Source organism: Lethenteron reissneri, chromosome 29 (genome assembly GCF_015708825.2).
Source record: "Lethenteron reissneri isolate LAM-NWPU_2019-01 chromosome 29, ASM1570882v1, whole genome shotgun sequence".
In the NCBI taxonomy this organism is placed as follows: domain Eukaryota; kingdom Metazoa; phylum Chordata; class Hyperoartia; order Petromyzontiformes; family Petromyzontidae; genus Lethenteron; species Lethenteron reissneri.
In genome coordinates this window covers 12,196,471-12,216,867 of record NC_083807.1, presented here as the reverse complement: position 1 = coordinate 12,216,867, position 20,397 = coordinate 12,196,471, and the positions used below count along the sequence as shown (strand labels likewise).

At 46.5% G+C, this 20,397-nt stretch overlaps 1 protein-coding gene across 2 annotated transcripts; it reads right to left on the bottom strand.

The window, feature by feature from the left end:
• Positions 1-376: 376 nt before the first annotated feature.
• Positions 377-17,116, bottom strand: LOC133349257 (transcription elongation factor A protein 1-like). 2 transcript variants are annotated; one of them, XM_061562603.1, is made up of 10 exons: positions 16,690-17,116; positions 12,369-12,431; positions 11,113-11,218; positions 6,643-6,739; positions 4,676-4,809; positions 4,172-4,228; positions 3,827-3,981; positions 2,499-2,645; positions 831-902; positions 377-658 (listed from the first exon to the last, which is right to left on the bottom strand). In XM_061562603.1, the coding sequence occupies exons 1-10, from the start codon at positions 16,756-16,758 to the stop codon at positions 650-652; spliced, it is 909 nt and encodes a 302-aa protein (XP_061418587.1). In that variant the 5' UTR covers positions 16,759-17,116; the 3' UTR covers positions 377-649. The 2 variants fall into 2 exon arrangements, with proteins under 2 accessions (XP_061418587.1, XP_061418586.1); XM_061562602.1 differs by having other exon boundaries at positions 4,676-4,818; positions 16,690-17,114.
• Positions 17,117-20,397: the final 3,281 nt, after the last annotated feature.

The window sequence follows — 20,397 nt, the reverse complement described above, 5'->3', positions numbered from 1 at the left end:
AAAATCTGACATCCCATGAACAAATGCCTTTGCTTAAGAATGTTGAACATTTATTAAGCATTCATGACGATATATTTTCCTCTATAGACTCCTCCTTTACGTACCCATTTTAAGCCTTTGCTTAAAAATATGCTGACCTACTTAAATTTTCCAAGGCAAAAAATGAATGTTTATACATCTTACAAATAGCATCACTGAAATAGGTAGTTGGTAATGTGTTCATTGGAAATGAGTTTTCCATACAAAAAAATTTACAAAAAAATGCACAAAAAAATACGGCACTACTTCTGAATTGTAATGAAATGTTTATAAAAACTACTAAGGTAACAATATACATTGAAATATATTTTTTCAAGACAAAAACCAAACCAGTAGGAACTGTTAACAGTTAAAAGCTTTATTTCAGGTACTAAACAAAAAAATGCTAGTCACATTACTGTATTTAAAAACCAATATCAGTTGTGTTTTTTAACAGCTCATTACATATAAAAAATTAAACCATGATAACTAAGCCTTGGCTTTTAGACGTGTGATACAGGATGGATTTCTCCAGTGCATCATCAACATGTTGGATCGTTGGAAAATGCCAATTTTGTTGCTCAAATTTCCGTTGGCAGTGATTTTTCTCCTCCCACGTGGCCATCGGGAATTAGCAGAACTGAAAACAAAAGCACAGTGTTTGCACCATCAGATATATGTGTGAAAACTGAAGCATTTCCACCAATACTTGTGCAGTGACTGCGAGATGGGCGTTGAAAATTGGCAAGGGTTTGGTCTGGAAGAAGACGGCCATGCCATCTATTGCAGATATGAATGCGACTCCCCCTTACCTTCCATCGGTTTCCACACTCATTGCAGAGGACGAAAGTGGTCATAGGCTCATCAGCACTTCGCGTTTGAACCTGGAGAGACGTAGGTAAAATGAGTGAGATATACATGTCACACATTTAAACATGACGTGATCGGTCAAAGATTACGATGATGGTGGCACTTCAAAGTGATTACTGCTGCTGACAACATAGTAATGATTACGTAAACAAACTCCAAATACAATTTTCATAGGGGATTCAACAGTACATCGAAATGTGTGCATGGACAAAACACAACAGGTAAATCGGGGTAAATATTAGCTTGGGCTGTTATGCATGCTATCATGCAACATTGCTTTATTAGTTTTATAAAACAAATATATTTCTTTACCCTTGTCCATTAAAAAGATATTATCGGAATAATGGTATAAATAAGCTCGGTGGTAAATTTTTGGAGTGATCAGTGTAGGGGTTTTGCAATTGTTGTGAAAACATGTGAAGTGTCCTGAAATAGCAATATGCAGCCAATCTGTTCCCTTTATAAGAACATGAGCATCCATATTTGTGCCTTAAAACATTTGGGACCACTTGTACCAGCTCCTCCCACAGATGACCACCTGTGACCCACACGAGGTTGAAACAAGATGTACAATCTAAGCTACGTGAAATGACATTTGGCAAATACAGTAATACCCCGATAGTCGCCCTCCTGTTTTACGTACTTTCGCTATAACGTACTAAACTTATCAATATCCAATCCCGTTTTAAGCACTGTGGTACCTCGCCATAACGTACTCAAGATTTATGAACTTTACCACGAAGATCCACATTCATGCGCTGGATGGTGCCCAAGCGTTGGCGTTCCTGACTACCGTAATCTCTCACGTATACATATTCATATGTTTTACCCCACATACCGTATTTATGGCGATTGTTTATACAAGCGTAAACATTTTTTACGTGATAAACCACACGTGATATTTCTAGTAAAATAGACAAGGTGATATATCTGAATATATCTATAATATATACCGACTTTTCAGAACGATGGTGGTACAGTATAAATGCGCAATGGGTTACTGAGCATCCTGTTAAGGTTCTGTACCACGTTACTCTCCGCCATCCTATCTCTTTGTTTCGATTAAACTCCTTTCGATTTACGTTCTGGCTTTCAGGAATGCATCCTTGGTATAAACCGGGATATGCAATAATAGCACTCCCCCTACAGTCCAAACATTATTTAAAACCGATCAAATTAAATCCCACAATCAAATTAGTTTAACAGGTGAATGCTGAGTGATAAAAATACAGAATACGTTCTTTACCCAGGAAAACCTGAGTCACAAGAATACTTCCCAGAGGGTCCCCCCTTGTTTGGGATGTTTGGTCAACTTGTAGCACAAAACAGTTTTGCTCATGGTGAAGCCAAACCAAGAGATACCAGACACCACACAAATAGCCTTCCACAACCTACTTGCTAGAGTGCACCTTGGGAGCTCTGCATGTGGGTGTCTCATATGACCTAAACACAATCCACGGACCTCACCTGCTTCACTACCACACCAAGCGTCATCCAGAGACAACTGTTATCTCGATTAGTCTGTTACGTGTGTGTTAATCTTGCAGTTCATTCTGAGCAGTTGATGCTCCACAGAGCTGGAGCGGTGGGAGTCCTCCTGGGACACTCGCCTGCGTGTAGGTGGTGTTCTTCTTCTTGCATTTGCCACAGCTGAACAGGTCGGACACGGTGCCGCCGGTCTTGGCCATCTGGTGCTCACGGATAGCCTCCTTCGTCATTGCCTTCCTGATCTCCTTGAGCTCGTCGCTCGCCATCTCCTGCAACAGCGGAGGAAAAGCAGTTTGACGTAGGCGCCAAGACTCCGCGCAGAGCATGGTTGGGTACCAGTCAAAACGACAGTTTACATTTGCCCTACAAACTGTGTAATTTACTTATATGCGAAGTACCGCAGACCGGGCAGTATTGTATGGGCCGCCACAGTGGCGAGATGCCTGGTATACAGGAGCTTGTGGGTTCGATCCCCACCCTGACGCCTGTATATTTGGAGTTTACATATTCTCTTCCCGTTGTCACGTGGAGTTTTCTCCAGGCCCTCCGGTTTTTCCTTCCACATTTAGAAATATGCGTTCGAATATTTGGCTGCTATAACTTTCCACATAAGCCACTTTTCTGAGCTATCATTTGTGGCCAGGTCACTTCTGAAAAACAGCTCTATATCTAAGCCTTACCTGGTAAAATAAACATCTAAAAAAAGATATCGGTGTTCACGTGTTTCTTCACTACATACAACAGGCACTATTTTATTTTACACCAATGCTTTCAATTACCCAATTTCACTGCGAATGTTGATTCTAATAACAAAATACTGATCTCACATTACTGTTATTCCACCAGTTGAATAGATCGGGCTTACACATGTGGAATAGTTTACATTTTAATTATTAAGCATTGCTTCATTATATTTCTGAAAGTCGTTTTAACATTCTAGACACTAAACGAAATGCATTGACATGGTAAATCCATATCATATTTCCTGACGAGCTGCATTAGGTTACATTTTAGGAACACCTGGATGTGACTCCTATTCACCATTCATTGCCTATGCCTCAATTTTGCACCCACTGTGGAGTTGAGGGGGATGGGAAAGACAAGTCTTGCTGATCTGGCTTTTTAGCTCTGGTTGGAGCAAGCAACAATGGGTTGAATGGCCTTGTCATTCGATAACATTCTGTGTTTGTGTGTTTACAAAAACTCTTCCCCGTCATCTCCATCGGTCTTTTGCACTAATACACTACTACACTGCTGACACAACCTCAGTATAGAATCAGTTCATCTCAACAAAGAATGTAATAGCTCTCCACCAACCACACCCAGGGCTTTCAACAAAAATTCTGGAAATGTATTTCACATTTAGTATCTAAAAATTCTACTTTTCCATTCAAGCTTAAAATGAGGACCAAGAGCCACAGCGCCCTCTGGTGGCTGCGAGGAGCTGCACCTCTGCTGTCATCCTGGCAATTTTTTCCGGCGTGATGTTGCCACAGAGGACGTTCTTGCGGAGCTCGGGGTTTTTGACATCCTTGAGGTTGCTGATTCGGCTCCTGACACGATTTTTGTACTTCATGTCTGTGTTCTTCATCTCTTGGAAGATGAGTGCATGGTGTCAAAGAATTTACCTGGGCTGTTCAGTCACAAACGTCCCGTGTAAACGAAAAATCTCAATATATTGCAAACATTAATGGTAGTTAATTACATATCCAATAGGTCTTAGTGTAATGCTTCGGATGGAATTAAAGTTAATCAAGTGTGTGATTAAGTGCGTAACTTGAAATACAAAGGATATATTCTTCTATTTGTGCTGACACTTCTTCACAATCTGTTCCAAAAATGTTATAGTCATCTAGAAAAAGGCAAGAAAACAAGTCAGTATCTGTAAGAGAAACTCGTTGCCTTATGATCAAAAACAAAACAAAAAGCTGACGTGATTCTTGTGATTGGCAGTGAATGAGATTCCATCTTCCGTAGTAGTGACAAAAGATTAGTCAGAATTACAATGTGTGATAAGCTCGGCATGGACTGAGAAATGCACCAAAATATTGTCACGATGAAAAGTGATAGCAATTATAAACACTACACAAACACATTCTACAACAGCTGGATAAACACAATTCTTACAGGCTAGAGGATACGAACGGAGTTGTTGCTGGAACAAATAAGAACACGAGGCAGTGTGCCGCCACGATGGTTGGGGTTAACATACGATCAGGTCCCCCTTGCCCATAATCTTTGGAGTAATCGGCAAGTACACTCGCATAGACAATCCATGCACTCCCATGCCCCTGTTTACCATTGGTCTTGAGAGCAGCTGAGATCAACTCGCGACACTTCATGCGCACGGAGTCGCCCGTGATAGGTGCGCGTGGGAAGCACGTAGCGACAGGCGTGCCGGGTGACTTCCCGGACTCAGACTTGCACACTCCACTGCCGGAACTCAACGTGAAATGGTACATTACTTACAGTTCAACATTGCATTTAAAAACACTCGCAAGAGTCTGCGCGGTGGTGTATTACCACCACGACAAAGGGTGTTCATTTCACTACAGATCCAATAATTCACTTCATAGCTGGAGATATTTAAAGTGCATACCATATCAATTTGTCTTGACAAATATGGTAATAGGACTAATGTTATCATGGATACTACCTTTTTCCAAAGAACCACTTTTCATTAGAAAGATAATTGTCAAATTTTAGTCAATTATTGGTGCAGATAGACTCTAACAGTGTATATGAAAACATCATATGCTGAACTGCTCTAAACATTTATTTTTTTAATCTTGATTTGAAGCTTTCGTGACTGCAATAATCCATACTCTTTGTTTCTTTCAGTAAAGTCACGTAGGGAGAAAATAACTTTTTTTTTATACCTACGTTGTGTGTCACAATCAATTCAGTGACTAAAATCAACTAAATTTCAGATGCATGCAATCGAATCATGTGCCAAAGAATCGGTTTTAATATGCTAATTATTTGGTTGTTATCTTCAGTGATGTTCTATCCACTCCGGTACAAAGGGCATCCTCCAGTCATCATCACTCTCCAGTCCTGCGAAGCCACAATCCATCTCTAATCTCATTACTCCATCTCAGTGCTGGACATTCTCTCTGGCACGATAATGTCCCTGGCTGCAAGTCCCTTTTCATTAGCCATCATCTTCATGTATCCTGCCCAATTTCACTTAACTTTTCTATGATGTATCGGATTTGCATTTACCTGATCCACGTGTTACTCTGTTTTTTTAAAGGGGACACCACTCATTTAAAAAATGAAACCCATTAACGTATTATCACAGGTATACAAATTGTGAACGAATGTTAAACAAAAAGATTGTCAAGGCAAACCAACCACAAGCAAAGATGGATTGATAATTTACTTAATTACCATCAACCATAATCATCATATGGATCAGATTCTAGATAAGACAAATTTACTTCAAACACCATTTGCTTATATTTTGAAGACTAAAAAAGACACATGATTCAGTGGACATTGATGCAAAGCACTCGCAAACCAAAACCTTAGAAATGTTCTTGAATAAAATTGTGATCCCCAATCAAGACAATTAATCAATCGTTGGGGGGAAATTGTTAAATGTCTACTAGTTTATTCCCCTCCCCCCTTCGCTGGTAAATCTATGTTTGCGTAACAGGGCAGCGATTCATTTTGTTAACATTTTTTATAACAAAAAAAATGTATGTTTACTCTCACAAGGGGATAAAGTCATTCTGCCAGCTCAGCACTCTGACCTCTAACCTCTGGGCCACCCTGCCACCTCACAATAATCAATTGTTCGACATTGATGTAAATTAAGTGGCATCTAATGGCTGGAGGTGTCAATTGTATACAACACATATTAATCTCAACTATTGATTCTAACGTGCGTTTCGATGCATGTCTCGTGAGCTTAATAATTAATATCAATCGATGTACAGACGCATCATTACACCCATGATTACTACCTTTCAGACAGGTTGTTTAAGTAGGTATTTCTCTTAAGGATAAAACTAATGATAAATTAAAATCTATTTTTACTCACACTATTGCCATTGAACCATGTGGGTAACAATCAATAATTTAAGAATTACGAATATGATGTGAATATACACGTAGGCTAACGATACATAGCAAAGGTGACAGAACATGAGACTGCAACTAAAAGTGGCCGAGCCATGCAAATTCACTGAATCATCGGGTGAGGTGGTGAATTGTTACATCCCCAATGCTGACAATGACGTTATCGTGTTGCTCGCTCACCTCTCCTCTTCACCATCCATTGAGTCTTGGGAGGACGGTGGAGGTGTTGTACTGAGGCCTTTGTCCTTTTCACCTGACTTGGCTCCATCTGCACCATCTGAAGTAAAAAAAAAAAACACGCTTTAGCTTTACAGTTTTTAAAAGAGCAGTACCACATTCCTGCTACAATTTCCCAAACCGATTGTGACATCCCTCCCATCAACATTCAATATCTCTCATGTGCTTTCAAACTCATAGGCATCCCTATTGCAATAGTTACATCTTCCCAAGTTATGCATTGGGCAGGTGATATTGTACATTAAACGATCACCATGAATGTAAATGCTTCATTGAAACAGAACTACATGGCACTGTCAATAAGGGACACCTGTTGCAGAACTAGCACTGGGTATCCAAATGAACTGCTATGACGTTGTTAATAATAACACTGATACGTCTACCACATGGTCAACTAAACACATTCCTGCGGAGGGAGCTGGTAGGAACGTTGGGTTGCTCGGTCAATGGCCAGGGTCAACGGCGGCGTGGTGTATTCCGCAAATATGCCCGACTGTGAGGGTGGGCACAAGCTGGCGTGAGTAGGTTAAACGTTGAGTTTAATAAGGGCACCATGGGGTGACCAGCCCCTCCCCACCTAGCCCCACCCCTCCACCCCCCACCCAGCCCCACCCAGCCCCTCCCCTCCTCACCCAGCCCCTCCCCACTCTCCCCTCTCCACCCAGCCCCACCCATCCCATTTTTAGATGCACGACGGACGGACACAATAATCCCCTGTGGGCTGGTGGAACCAGGTGGTTCCTACCAGTAATAGGATCCTTAAAATGTATATCCTTTATTTTAACCAGAGAAGACTACTGCAATCCATATTTTACAACACCTAATTAAACTGTACTGATGAAAATAGAAATTTTTACCGCTTGTATGTACGCATGTTGAACTTTTTTCGCACCATACGTAGCCAACCATGATAACACGATTTTGTCCCTGGGTAGTTAGTGTTATTTTTTAATTGCTTATGCCTATGAAGTATAGAAAATGGCTATTATTCCTCACAAATCTTGACTTAAAGCTTTCGTGACTGTAGGAATTCATATTATTTGGGTCTTTTGGTAAAGTCACGGTAGATAGAAAAAAATATAATAAAAATGTATCGAACAAACCAAGCGGTTTTCCTTAAAACCCTCTGCTGCCAGACAACCCAGATTGTCTGGCCTACCAAAAATCCACAAAGAAGGTACACCGCTTCGTCCTATCGTCTCCACCATTGACTCACCCACCGACAAACTAGCCCGATTTATGTCTGAGACCTTACAACCATTCACTGGTAAGACCACCACAGCTGTACTTTACTCAGCTCACTTGGTATCGTTAATTAAGGACATCTCACTATCTCCCGGTGATTTGCTCGTTAGTTTCGATGTAGTAACTTTGTTTACCAAAGTTCCTGTGCCTGACACAATTGCAATCATTGAAGATTTGGTCCAACAAGGACTGAATGCTGATGTACCAGCCCTGGTTAGACACTGCCTCACCAACACTTACTTCACCTGGAATGGAACATTCGACAAACAAGTTGAAGGTACTCCAATAGGTTCTCCCTTATCTCCAGTTGTAGCCAATGTTTTAATGGAAAAATTTGAGACAGATGCCATCGAGGCATCCACTCTACGTCCGTCCTTGTGGAAGAGATACGTAGATGACGTGTTCTTCATCTGGCCACATGGCCTACCAGCGCTGGGCCAATTCTTCAACCGCATCAATTCCATACACCCAGCCATCAAATTCACCATGGAGGTGGAAAAGGATGGCAAGTTACCATTCTTGGATGTTTAATTCGAAAGAGACCAGATGGCTCAATGGGACACTGTCTATAGGAAGTCACCCGTATGGATGCCTACCTAAAACCTGACTCCCACCACCATCCATCCCAGAATAATTCCCTCATCAAAACTCTACACCATAGATCTTGATGTATTTCCGACCATCACCACCTAGCCAGTGAACTGGAGCACGTACACCAAGCCCTCAAGATGAATGGATATTCAGACTACATAATCCGTAAAGCTATCACCCCAACCGTTGGGAAAGAACCATCTGAGGACCCAATCAAAACCATCACCTTGCCATACATAGCAGGGGTCACCAAAAAGATTTCCAAAATAATGAGCAAACACAAGACCCAGGTTCAATTCAACACGGTACATAAAATTCGTGATCTGATCCCATCTGTGAGGGATGTGATTCCTGACATGCAATACCCCGGCGTCTACAAACTAAGCTGTGTCTGCGGCAGTAGTTACATTGGGGAAACTAAGTGACATGTCTCGGACAGTGTTCGTGAACACAAGGCAGATCTGAACCACGGTAGGACCAATACCTCGGCCGTGGCTGATCATTGTTTTAACGCGGTGGGCTCACACGAAATTGATTTCTCCAAGACGAAGGTACTCTGCAAACCCACTGGCTATCAACAAAGATTCATTCATGAAGCCATCCACATATATAGACAGACACAATTTCAACCGAGAAGATGGATACAAACTGAGCAATCATTGGAAGGATGTTATTAACTAGTTTAAGTCATAACTGGCTGTGATGTTTCCATCCTACCTTCCGATGTTAGCAGTTATTTTCGACTCTCTGATTTTGCATGAACAGATTCACACTAACGCAGCCACCGTCGCTCGTGTCCTCGATGTGGCGGCGGCGCTGCGATCTTACATTGACATGCTAATCTCTCACAATACAATGGCTACCTCGGTGCCCTGGTCGTGGAGGTAGCTCTCCGATCTTACATTGACATGCACATTTCTCGCTTTAACATCACTAGCCCCACCCACTTCGTTTATGACCCTTGGGCTACACACATTACAAACCTTTAAACAGCCTGCCTCAGCAGCTTTCCCCCTTGTTTTTCTCCTGATGACGATTGCTCGTGTTGCAATCGAAACGTCGTGATGTTTTTTTTATTCACTTAATTTTTATTTATTTTATTATTTTATAGCTATTATTTTTATCTATCTACGTGGCTTTACCGAAAGACCCAAAGAATATGAATTCCCCACAAACTTTGTTTTGTGACCAGGACCTTAAGGGAAGGAATGACACAAATGCACACGTTTTCTCATTAAAAATAGGTAAATTTCAAAATATCACTGTCCTGGTCACAAAAGCAAAGTTTGTGGGGAATAACAGCCATTTTGAGGCATAAGCAATTCAGAAATAACACTTACTACCCAGGGACAAAAAAATGTTGTTACACAGTGTAATCAGTGGTGTGGGGGAAGGTCAACAAACTAAACACAAAAAGCAGTTCACTTGTTGGTATTTTAAAGTTGAGAATTTGGATTTTTTCAAGACACAGTGACTCAACGAAAAGATATCACAAGATCTGTAACACATTTTTTTATCAGACTGGATGAATTACCAGCAGAAATTAACAGGAAGCTGCACCAATGGAATAATGAACGTCTCAGCAATACTGGCACAATGCTGGACATATTTACCACTATCATATTCAACCTTCCCAAAACATATGGTTCAAGTAGCAATATGCAATAAAAATACTTCATGCGTGGCTTAAACACGTGAGAGTATCTACAAAATCAGGCTACAATGAAATACAAATTATATATCAGCACGTTCATTATTCATGTTGCCTGGAAAGGGCGCTATATAAATATTAAATAGAATAACAGTAAAATATAAAAATACTAACATCTTGGCCTATGGCCCTCCTTCAGAGTAGAGAGAGTGCAAATATTACAAGTTGGAGATCTCACTTGGCACTGCAAAAAGTTCAGGTTTGGGCCACTAAGTCTTGTACTACCACAGTTCAGTAGAGCAGCTACAGGGATAAAAATAAATATATGCAACTGCAGGGATAATGTTACATTTATGCAGTTGCGTAACTTTGAGGTTAATATGGGAAGCCTTTTTTATGAATGGCAATGCTAAATTGTTCGTGATAAATGAAAACGTTTGTAAGGCACTGCCATGTAAAATTCAATCTCAAACAATGTCGAGTCAAACACTGCCTTCCCTTTGAATAAGGGACACTGTCAAAAATGTTAGCCTGTTTATGTTATGATATGTATCATCATCTTGCTGGTAATTGTGCACCACTGCAAATAGGCCTCGGCAAGGTAAGGGTAATTGTACCCTTTTTACCGGGTAAAAGGGTAAAGGTAAAGGTGTAGACATGCCAAGGGGTAAGGGTAAAGGGTAGGGTACAAGGTAGGCTCGTTGTTTTTACACTTTTACCTTACCTGCTAAAGGGTAAAAGGTAGGGTAGAGTGATCGTATTGTGGTAAGGTAAAGGGTAGGGTAAAGGTAGGCTCGTTGTTTTTACACTTTTACCTTACATTGCCGAGGCCTAACTGCAAACAGTCCATTAGTGTTTGATTACATTATAGACGCTGCCTTTTTCAAAGGTGACAGAGATACCAACCAAGAGTGGCAGAATCTCACCAAGCAACTTCTTCCAGGACTTGATGAGTGACTTGGCCAGAGATGTTACCTCGTCATCGGAGCTCTGCTTTCGGACAGCGTTTACAGACATCCCGATCCTCGTTGACTGTCAACAAGAAAAGTTCAACCATTAGAAAATTGTAAAAGCTCCACTGCATAATATATGTTTTCTATTCATTACCTATTAATATTTCAAACTGAACAGCATGGGAATGTAAAATATCCACCAGCTGAGAAAAATCAACATATGTAGATATTAAACGTCTTTCACAATTTCAATGAGGTGCTTATTGTTGCTGCAACAACCGGTTTTCTTGGGATTGAAATAGCAAAGACTAATTCCTGTAAGAAATGTTATCATACTACAGGAATAGTTGCTTACCATACACAGTACAATAAAATAACACTACGAACATTTGAATATAAGATCACTTTAGAGTTAACACACATTCTAAACTGCACAAGTCTTTATGATCTTTAGTGCAGGGAACAATTTTCTGCCATCAATTGAAACATCAATTCATGATCCTTAGCCCAGAATACGTGCATTGAATACTGCATATAACGATATATTTTTAGATTTATGAACATTTTATGCAATTAGGATAGCAGCCAAAATGAACAAGAAAGACTCGACACACTACAAACTAGACATAACAAATGAGACCATACAGACAATACCAACAAGACAGAACAAGTACGAGAGACTAACGTTACAAGGCAGAAGAGACGGTCAAAATGAAATCCCGTACAAACAAGAGATAAGTAACATTTAAAAATTCTTTTTTTTAAACACGCTTTAATAAAATGTACCATACGAGTAATGGCAGAACTCCACGACTCCAGAAAGTGGCCCCGAAGCTTGCCATAACGTAAGGGACTGTGGTGATTTACAGCCAACGTGGGTTGAGCGTGGACAATTAGACCCAAGCCGAAACATCACATATAAAAAAAGATTGCGTAAAAATATAAATATTTTTGTATTTGTTAATGATAGAATATAGTACTGTCAGTATGACATACATATACCAAGTTTTCAGTCGATACGACATTGGGAAGTGGCTTAAAATTGAGTTACAAGATTTGAGGATACGACAACAGAGTTGAGGATACAAGAGGCAGACATTGAGACATACAACGCGTGACAAAACGTTTGAGACCACATTTTTTGTTACATTCAATACGTGTCTCATGAATCGAAACACAGGGATTTAACAAGGTTCGTGCATGCATCCATAAGTGAACCTGTGGCTTACCTGTAATACGTCAAGGGTCATCGGGATGGACTTCAATTCCTTTAAAAGATCCAATGCTCCTGCCTGCATTCAAAGCATGCAACATCAATAAATATGCTGCATACATCAGATGCCTTCCCATCAAATTTGACAAGCGAACCTTTCAATTTAAATTGTATTATATGGACTAGGATATATCTATAAAATGGTGGGGGCATAACGGTTCTTTTTAAAAAATCTAACGATTCAATGCTTTCGAAAAAAAAAAGATTCAATGCTTGTCGTGGTTGAGTCATATCAATCATCTGGGATTCGCAAACTCAGAAATAAATATGTAAACTCCACCACAGAGTGTTTATCGAAAAGCAGTTGTTATAGACGAGACAACACTGGTTGCTCATCACAGGAACATCACATTTCCACCAATGACTCAGGACTAAGAAAGTAAATATCACCCCCCATTACAACAAAAAGTTTTAAGGGTCACTTAGACCCTTAAATAAAACATTGATACATTGCCCATTAAGAAGTGCCTTAACACAAATTATGGACTAACAACTGAAAATGAAGTATTTTAAAACATTATGAAGAGTAAAAAGTGACATTTGCTGATTCAATTGACCTTGAAACAGATCCTGTACCAACATTTGTATCTCATGCCTAATACTTAATAATACAGTACTAGGTATCAGCCACATTCCTTGATACACAATTATAATGGACAATGCAATAAAAGTTAGGGACGGTGTAAAAAAATATATCTGAAATTACAAAAAACATGGTGAAAAACGAGACGAGAAAACTGCTGAAAATTACAACCAAAATAACGAATGCAGACCTCTATAAAAACATTAAATTGAGAATCAGAAAACAAAAGTGACTGAATTTCAAGAGCATGGGAGCACGAAAGCAGCAAAAAAAGCAATGTAACTTTATAAATCACTCATTATAACTTTTAGCATGATGCAACCATGAGATAGAAACCTATTTTTAATAAAATAGCAAAATGAATACAGATCTGTTCAGTAATAAAAAAAAATCCCAAATCCCACGTACTGGAGGGAGAAAAATTATTTGGGGATGACGATGTTTCACTAGGACAACTGTGGACATCGTTAAGGAGACCAGGTGTTGAATCAAAATTAGTTTACCTTTTCACTAAATGTTTACAGACGCAAAAAACTCTCATTTTTTGCACCTCAGATCAGCACGGTTGGTTACGTACAGTGCGAAAGAAGTTCAACATACATAGTCCTGAAATGATGGCGCATGCTTCAATTTCAAAAGACGATAACGATATTTCAATCGAAAGACCCATTTGTTTGCTATCGTAAATTTACACAAGCTGTTCACAAATATCACTGGACAACAAATGGGCATCTTAGAGACAAACCAGCCATGTGAGCAATGTTAATTGAATTAAGATCGTTTTAGGATGGAACACAAAAATCAATAAATTATAGAAAAGATACATTTCAAAATCCATTTTGCTCGACTTTTTTGAGATTATGGAAATGTACTGGATTTAGTGAAAACCAAAGCTCCCACAGAGGCCTTCATAAAAAATTAAAACAATGCATTATGGTGGAACACAAACTCCGAGATTGCACTTAACATTATCCCAAGGTATAATTGTTTTTTTACCCTTTAATCTGGCAACAAAACTGACACCTTTTTTTTACAAGGAGTCATGTTTGCATTGACCACAATACCTGCGGTCGGAATGCAAACAAAAAACACAACTCTGATAATGTATGCACTGTCCTTGTGCGCCTTTTGGCGTCATCTGGTCCAACACCATGTGAGACTAGGCTCTAAAGAAAGCTGTCTCGGGTGTGGACCAATCAACTTCAAGGACAGTGCACATTATCAGAGTTGTGTTTTTTGTTTGCATTATGACTGCAGGTATTGTGGTCTATGCAAACATGACTCCTTGCAAAAAAAGGTGTCAGTTTTGTTGCCAGATGGAAGGTTAAAAAACCAATTATCATATTTTTTACTGGCAAATGAGGTTCCAATGGTGTAAAAAACTCGACGAGACTTCATCCAGCTGTAGATTTAACAGAGGGCTGAACATTTGCGTGACAAATGCTTATTAAATTGAGTGTAAAACGAAATACAATCAAGCGATGGCAATTAATACTGGCAAATAACATGGCATTGTATAACTTCACAGCGCTTGAGCTGTGCAACGCGTAAAATATATTTGACAATAATCACGTTACTCTGTGCTGATATTTCGCGATGTGCACCGATCTATTCATAGTTTGGGGGGGAGGGGTGTGCGTCAAATACAACGCATTGGACACCAGTGCGCATGCGCCGCTGGCACACTCGCGCGTTCCGCAAGACGGGTTCCAAATTTGGCAACGCGCGCGTCCTGCCACTTTCCACCATCGTAACGTTCAACGGGCGTCGCGATTTACAAAACGTAACGCGCTCTATCGAGCAATGGCAGCGCATATGATTAACGCGTTACCATGTATACAAAAAAATTATCTAAAAATAAAAGGCTCAGGCAATAAAGTCCGGAGCAGGCGCAACAGTGAACACATGAAAGCATCGCCTCGACAAAGCGCGCCGACGAATTTTCGAGACATTGGGGGGAAGCCCCTCCCCCTCTACCCCCGACATCGGCGCGCTCATTGGCCGAGCGTGGCGGGCTTCGACCAATTAGCGCGCGAGCCAACCGGCGGCCCCGCATATCCGTAGTGGGGAATGTGGAGCGCGGGGTGGGGGGTCGTGGGGGGTGGGGGGTCGTGGGGGGTGGGGGGTCGTGGGGGGGTTGTGGGGGGGGGTTGTGGGGGGGGTTGTGGGGGGGGTGAGAACCACTGGCTTGAGGGGCGAGGTAGCGTGGGGGACAATCGGGGTTGGTGGGGGGTAAGAGGGGATGGGTGGGGGGGCTGGTGGGGGGTAACAGGGGATGGTGGGGGGGTTGGTGGGGGGGCTGGTGGGGGGTAAGGGGTTGGTGGGGGGGGGCTGGTGGGGGGGGGGGGCGGCTGGTGGGGGGGGGGGCTGGTGGGGGGGTAAGAGGGGTTGGTAGGGGGGGCTGGTGGGGGGTAAGAGGGGTTGGTGGGGGGGGTTAAAGGGGTTGGTGGGGGGGGCTGGTGGGGGGTAAAAGGGGTTGGTGGGGGGGGGGGGCTGGTGGGGGGCTGGTGGAGGGGCTGGTGGGGGGTAAGAGGGGTTGGTGGGGGGGGGGGGTCTGGTGGGGGGTTAAAGGGGTTGGTGGGGGGGGGTCTGGTGGGGGGTTAAAGGGGTTGGTGGGGGGGGGGGGCTGGTGGGGGGTAAGATGGGTTGGTGGGGGGGGCTGGTGGGGGGTAAGAGGGGTTGGTGGGGGGGGGGGTCTGGTGGGGGGTTAAAGGGGTTGGTGGGGGGGGGGCTGGTGGGGGCTAAAAGGGGTTGGTGGGGGGGGAACTGGTGGGGGGTAAGATGGGTTGGTGGGGGCCTGGTGGGGGGTAAAAGGGGTTGGTGGGGGGGCTGGTGGGGGGGCTGGTGGGGGGTAAGAGGGGTTGATGGGGGGGGGCTGGTGGGGGGTAAGAGGGGGGTAAGAGGGGTTGGTGGGGGGGTTGGTGGGGGGTAAGAGGGGTTGGGGGGGGGCAGGTGGGGGGTAAGAGGGGTTGGTGGGGGGGGGGTTGGTGGGGGGGCTGGTGGGGGGTAAGAGGGGTTGGTGGGGGGGCTGGTGGGGGGTAAGAGGGGTTGGTGGGGGGGGGCTGGTGGGGGGGGCTGGTGGGGGGTAAGAGGGGTTGGTGGGGGGGGGTTGATGGGGGGGGGTTGGTGGGGGGTAAGAGCGGCTGGTGGGGGGGGGGGGTGGTGGGGGGTAAGAGGGGTTGGTGGGGGGGGGCTGGTGGGGGGTAAGAGGGGTTGGTGGGGGGGGCTGGTGGGGGGTAAGAGGGGTTGGTGGGGGGGGGCTGGTGGGGGGGACTGGTGGTGGGGGGGGTTGGTGGGGGGTAAGAGCGGCTGGTGGGGGGGCTGGTGGGGGGGGTTGGTGGGGAGGGTTGGTGGGGGGTAAGAGCGGCTGGTGGGGGGGGTGTTAGTCAACAGCGATACAGCTCCACTGCCTCCTGGCGCGCTCATCTCTCTCGGGCTTGACCGCCTGAGTTGTCACGCTGTAGTGCGTTGCTCTGCAGCTGCATCAGCCGCACGAAGAAGACGACGACGAAGAAGACGAGGAGGAGGAGAAGGAGACGCGGAGTGTGAGGAGAGCGGCGCTGCCACCCAAAGGCGGGAAAACGACGGCGGCGTTGAGGGGCCAACGCCGCTCGCTGCTCGTTCGTACGCGCGCGTGAAGGGCGGGAAGAGACGCACACGACATCAAGAACGTCCGCTCGCTCGCTCTACGCACCGTGCTCTTCTTTGACACCATCTTGTCCAGCTTCTTCGCTATCCTCACCACCTCGTCTCCCTTCCCCATGGCTGCACGCTCTTGCCAGCGGCCGCAATTACCACAATACGCCGCAACGTAAACCCCAACCCCAACCCCCCGTCACCCCACGCCGCCTCGTACTCGTTATCAATAACACGGCCTGACGATGTAACTTTAGATTTCAAAACTACGTTAGAACATGCAACGAATGGGCTAAACTCAGGGCAGGCCGAGTAACTTTGCAGGCGAGAGGCGGCGGCGTCGTGACGGCGGTCGAGAGGGCGACTGCTGCTGCTGCCGCCGCCGCCGCCGTGGGGGCGCACAGCCGGGGCGGGCGACGATACCCACAATGCCGCGCGACACTCAGCGAGACGCCGCCATTTTTTTAGAAGGAGCGGTGCCCTCAGGGCGGATTGCGGCGAGCGAAGCTTCGTGTGTGTGGGCGGGGCTTCGTGTGTGTGGGCGGGGCTCTGTGTGTGGGGGCGGGGCTCTGTGTGTGGGGGCGGGGCTTCGTGTGTGTGGGCGGGGCTTCGTGTGTGTGGACGGGGCTCTGTGTGTGGGGGCGGGGCTCTGTGTGGGGGCGGGGCTTCGTGTGTGTGGGCGGGGCTTCGTGTGTGTGTGTGGGCGGGGCTTCGTGTGTGGGCGGGGCTTCGTGTGTGGGGGCGGGGCTCTGTGTGTGGGGGCGGGGCTTCGTGTGTGTGGGGGCGGGGCTTCGTGTGTGGGGGCGGGGCTTCGTGTGTGTGTGTGGCGGGGCTTCGTGTGTGGGCGGGGCTTCGTGTGTGGGGGCGGGGCTCTGTGTGTGGGGGCGGGGCTTCGTGTGTGTGGGGGCGGGGCTTCGCGTGTGGGGGCGGGGCTTCGTGTGTGTGGGCGGGGCTCTGTGTGTGGGGGCGGGGCTCTGTGTGTGGGGGCGGGGCTTCGTGTGTGTGGGCGGGGCTTCGTGTGTGTGGGCGGGGCTCTGTGTGTGGGGGCGGGGCTCTGTGTGTGGGGGCGGGGCTTCGTGTGTGTGGGCGGGGCTTCGTGTGTGTGTGGGCGGGGCTTCGTGTGTGGGCGGGGCTTCGTGTGGGCGGGGCTCTGTGTGTGGGGGCGGGGCTTCGTGTGTGTGGGGGCGGGGCTTCGTGTGTGTGGCGGGGCTTCGTGTGGGCGGGGCTTCGTGTGTAGGGGCGGGGCTTCGTGTGTGGGTGCGGAGCTTCGTGTGTGTGGGCGGAGCTTCGTGTGTGGGGGCGGAGCTTCGTGTGTGTGGGCGGGGCTCTGTGTGTGGGGGCGGGGCTCTGTGTGTGGGGGCGGAGCTTCGTGTGTGTGGGCGGGGCTCTGTGTGTGTGGGCGGGGCTCTGTGTGTGGGGGCGGGGCTGCGTGTGTGGGGGCGGAGCTTCGTGTAGGGGCGGGGCTCTGAGTGTGTGGGCGGGGCTCTGTGTGTGGGGGCGGAGCTTCGTGTGTGTGGGCGGGGCTCTGTGTGTGTGGGCGGGGCTGCGTGTGTGGGGGCGGAGCTTCGTGTGTGGGGGCGGAGCTTCGTGTGTGGGGGCGGGGCTCTGTGTGTGTGGGCGGGGCTTCGTGTGTGTGGGCGGGGCTTCGTGTGTGTGGGCGGAACTTCGTGTGTGGGGGCGGAGCTTCGTGTGTGGGGGCGGGGCTCTGTGTGTGTGGGCGGAACTTCGTGTGTGGGGGCGGAGATTCGTGTGTGTGGGCGGGGCTCTGTGTGTGGGGGCGGGGCTTTGTGTGTGGGGGCGGAGCTGCGTGTGTAGGGGCGGGGCTCTGTGTGTGGGGGCGGAGCTTCGTGTGTGTGGGCGGGGCTCTGTGTGTGTGGGCGGGGCTGCGTGTGTGGGGGCGGAGCTTCGTGTGTGGGGGCGGAGCTTCGTGTGTGGGGGCGGGGCTCTGTGTGTGTGGGCGGGGCTTCGTGTGTGTGGGCGGGGCTTCGTGTGTGTGGGCGGAACTTTGTGTGTGGGGGCGGAGCTGCGTGTGTAGGGGCGGGGCTCTGTGTGTGGGGGCGGAGCTCTGTGTGGGGAGGGGCGGAGCTCTGTGTGCGGGGGAGGCGGAGTTCGCGTTAAATGAGGCGGGGCTTACGGGGAGCGGGGCCAGATTTGGGGTGTGGCTTTGAAGAGGGCGGGGTTTGTCGTTCAATTGGGATGTGACGTCACTTCAAGTTCAAGAGCGGTGATGGTTATATGGGCGTGGTTAGACGTAGGTCACGTGCTTTCACCCCCAAATCCCCCCCCCCCCCCCCACTTAGCCCTGCACCCCCCCACACTTTACCCCCCACCTACAGGACAATACTGGCAGGAACCTCCTGGTTACACCAGCCCACAGGGAATTATTGTGTCCGTCCGTCCGTCGTGCGAGGAGGAGCTGGGTGGGGAGGGTGGGGAGGGGCTGGGTGGGGAGGGGGTGGGTGGGTGGGTGGGTAGGGGCTGGGTGGGGAGGGTGGGGAGGGGCTGGGTGGGGAGGGTGGGGCTGGGTGGGGGGGTGGGAGACGTGGGGTGGGGCTGGGTGGGGGGTGGGAGGGGTGGGGCTGGGAGGGGAGGGGCTGGTCACCCCGTGGTGCCCTTATAAAACTCAACGTTTAACCTACTCACGCCGGCTTGTGCCCGCCCTCACAGTCGGGCATATTTGCGGAATACACCACGCCGCCGTTGACCCTGGCCATTGACCGAGCAACCCAACGTTCCTACCAGCCCCCTCCGCAGGAATGTGTTACTGCATGAGGAATCTGATGAGCTATCAAGCTCTTCTCTTTTACAGATGTCCAGTCGGGGCAGGTCAGAACGTTACAACAACAAACAATACAAAAACACGATAGGAGTGCAAAGTATAGGAAAGGTAATGAATGGGCTGTTCATAAATGACGTCACGCACCTGGGGGGGGGGGGGTCAGAGATTTGTGACGATGTGTGACGAGGGGGGGGAGGTTGAGAAATGTGACGTCACATCAAAATGTGCAACTTTAAATAAATATAGACAACACGTTCTACTTAATTAAATAGACTTTTTAATAAATGCTTTCTCCTACAACATCGGAGTGCATCGCCACATTAAATACGCACTACAATGACAATAGTTTAAATCGATTTGAAGTACGTTTTATTTTGGGGGGGGGGGCAGAGTTTTGTGACGTCATATTTGAGGGGGGGTCTGACTTTTTGTGACGTCGTGTGACGATGGAGGGGGGGGTCAAAAATCGTCCAAAATCGCGTGACGTCATTTATGGACGGCCCCTAATGTCATCAGCAATTAAGTATGTGTTTTACATAACCCATCGGCCTTTTCAAATACCCGATCGGCCTTCTGCGAGTGCATGAATTTAACGACGACGCAAATTCAGCGTAAACAAGACTCATCAGACATTGCTTCCAACGACGGTGTTTGCTGATGAGGCATTGAATGTCGAAACCGATCCAACATTTTGCCTGTGTTGAACCAAAGCGGCGACATTGTTTGCGCTCCAAAAAAAGGCCGTGTGCGATTTTGTACGATTTTTAACTCCCCCCCCCCCCCAATCGTAACACGGCGTCACAAAAAGTCAGACCCCCCCTTCAAATATGACGTCACAAAGCTCTACCCCCCCTACCAAAAAATAAAACATGCTTCAAATCGCTGCAAACTATTATCATTGTGCGTATTTAATGTGGCGCTGCACTCTGATGTTGTAGGAGAAACATGTATTAAAAAGTCTATTTTATTAAGTAGAACGTGTTATCT

What these genes read in the sequence shown, in the direction of transcription:
- LOC133349257 (XM_061562602.1), bottom strand. Translation starts at nt 16,758, where the DNA reads ATGGGGAAGGGAGACGAGGTGGTGAGGATAGCGAAGAAGCTGGACAAG. An exon ending in TGACCCTTGACGTATTACAG is followed by an intron (nt 11,219 to 12,368) that starts GTAAGCCACAGG and finishes TCTTGTTGACAG; the next exon opens with TCAACGAGGATCGGGATGTC. An exon ending in AGAACACCACCTACACGCAG is followed by an intron (nt 903 to 2,498) that starts GCGAGTGTCCCA and finishes ACGTCTCTCCAG; the next exon opens with GTTCAAACGCGAAGTGCTGA.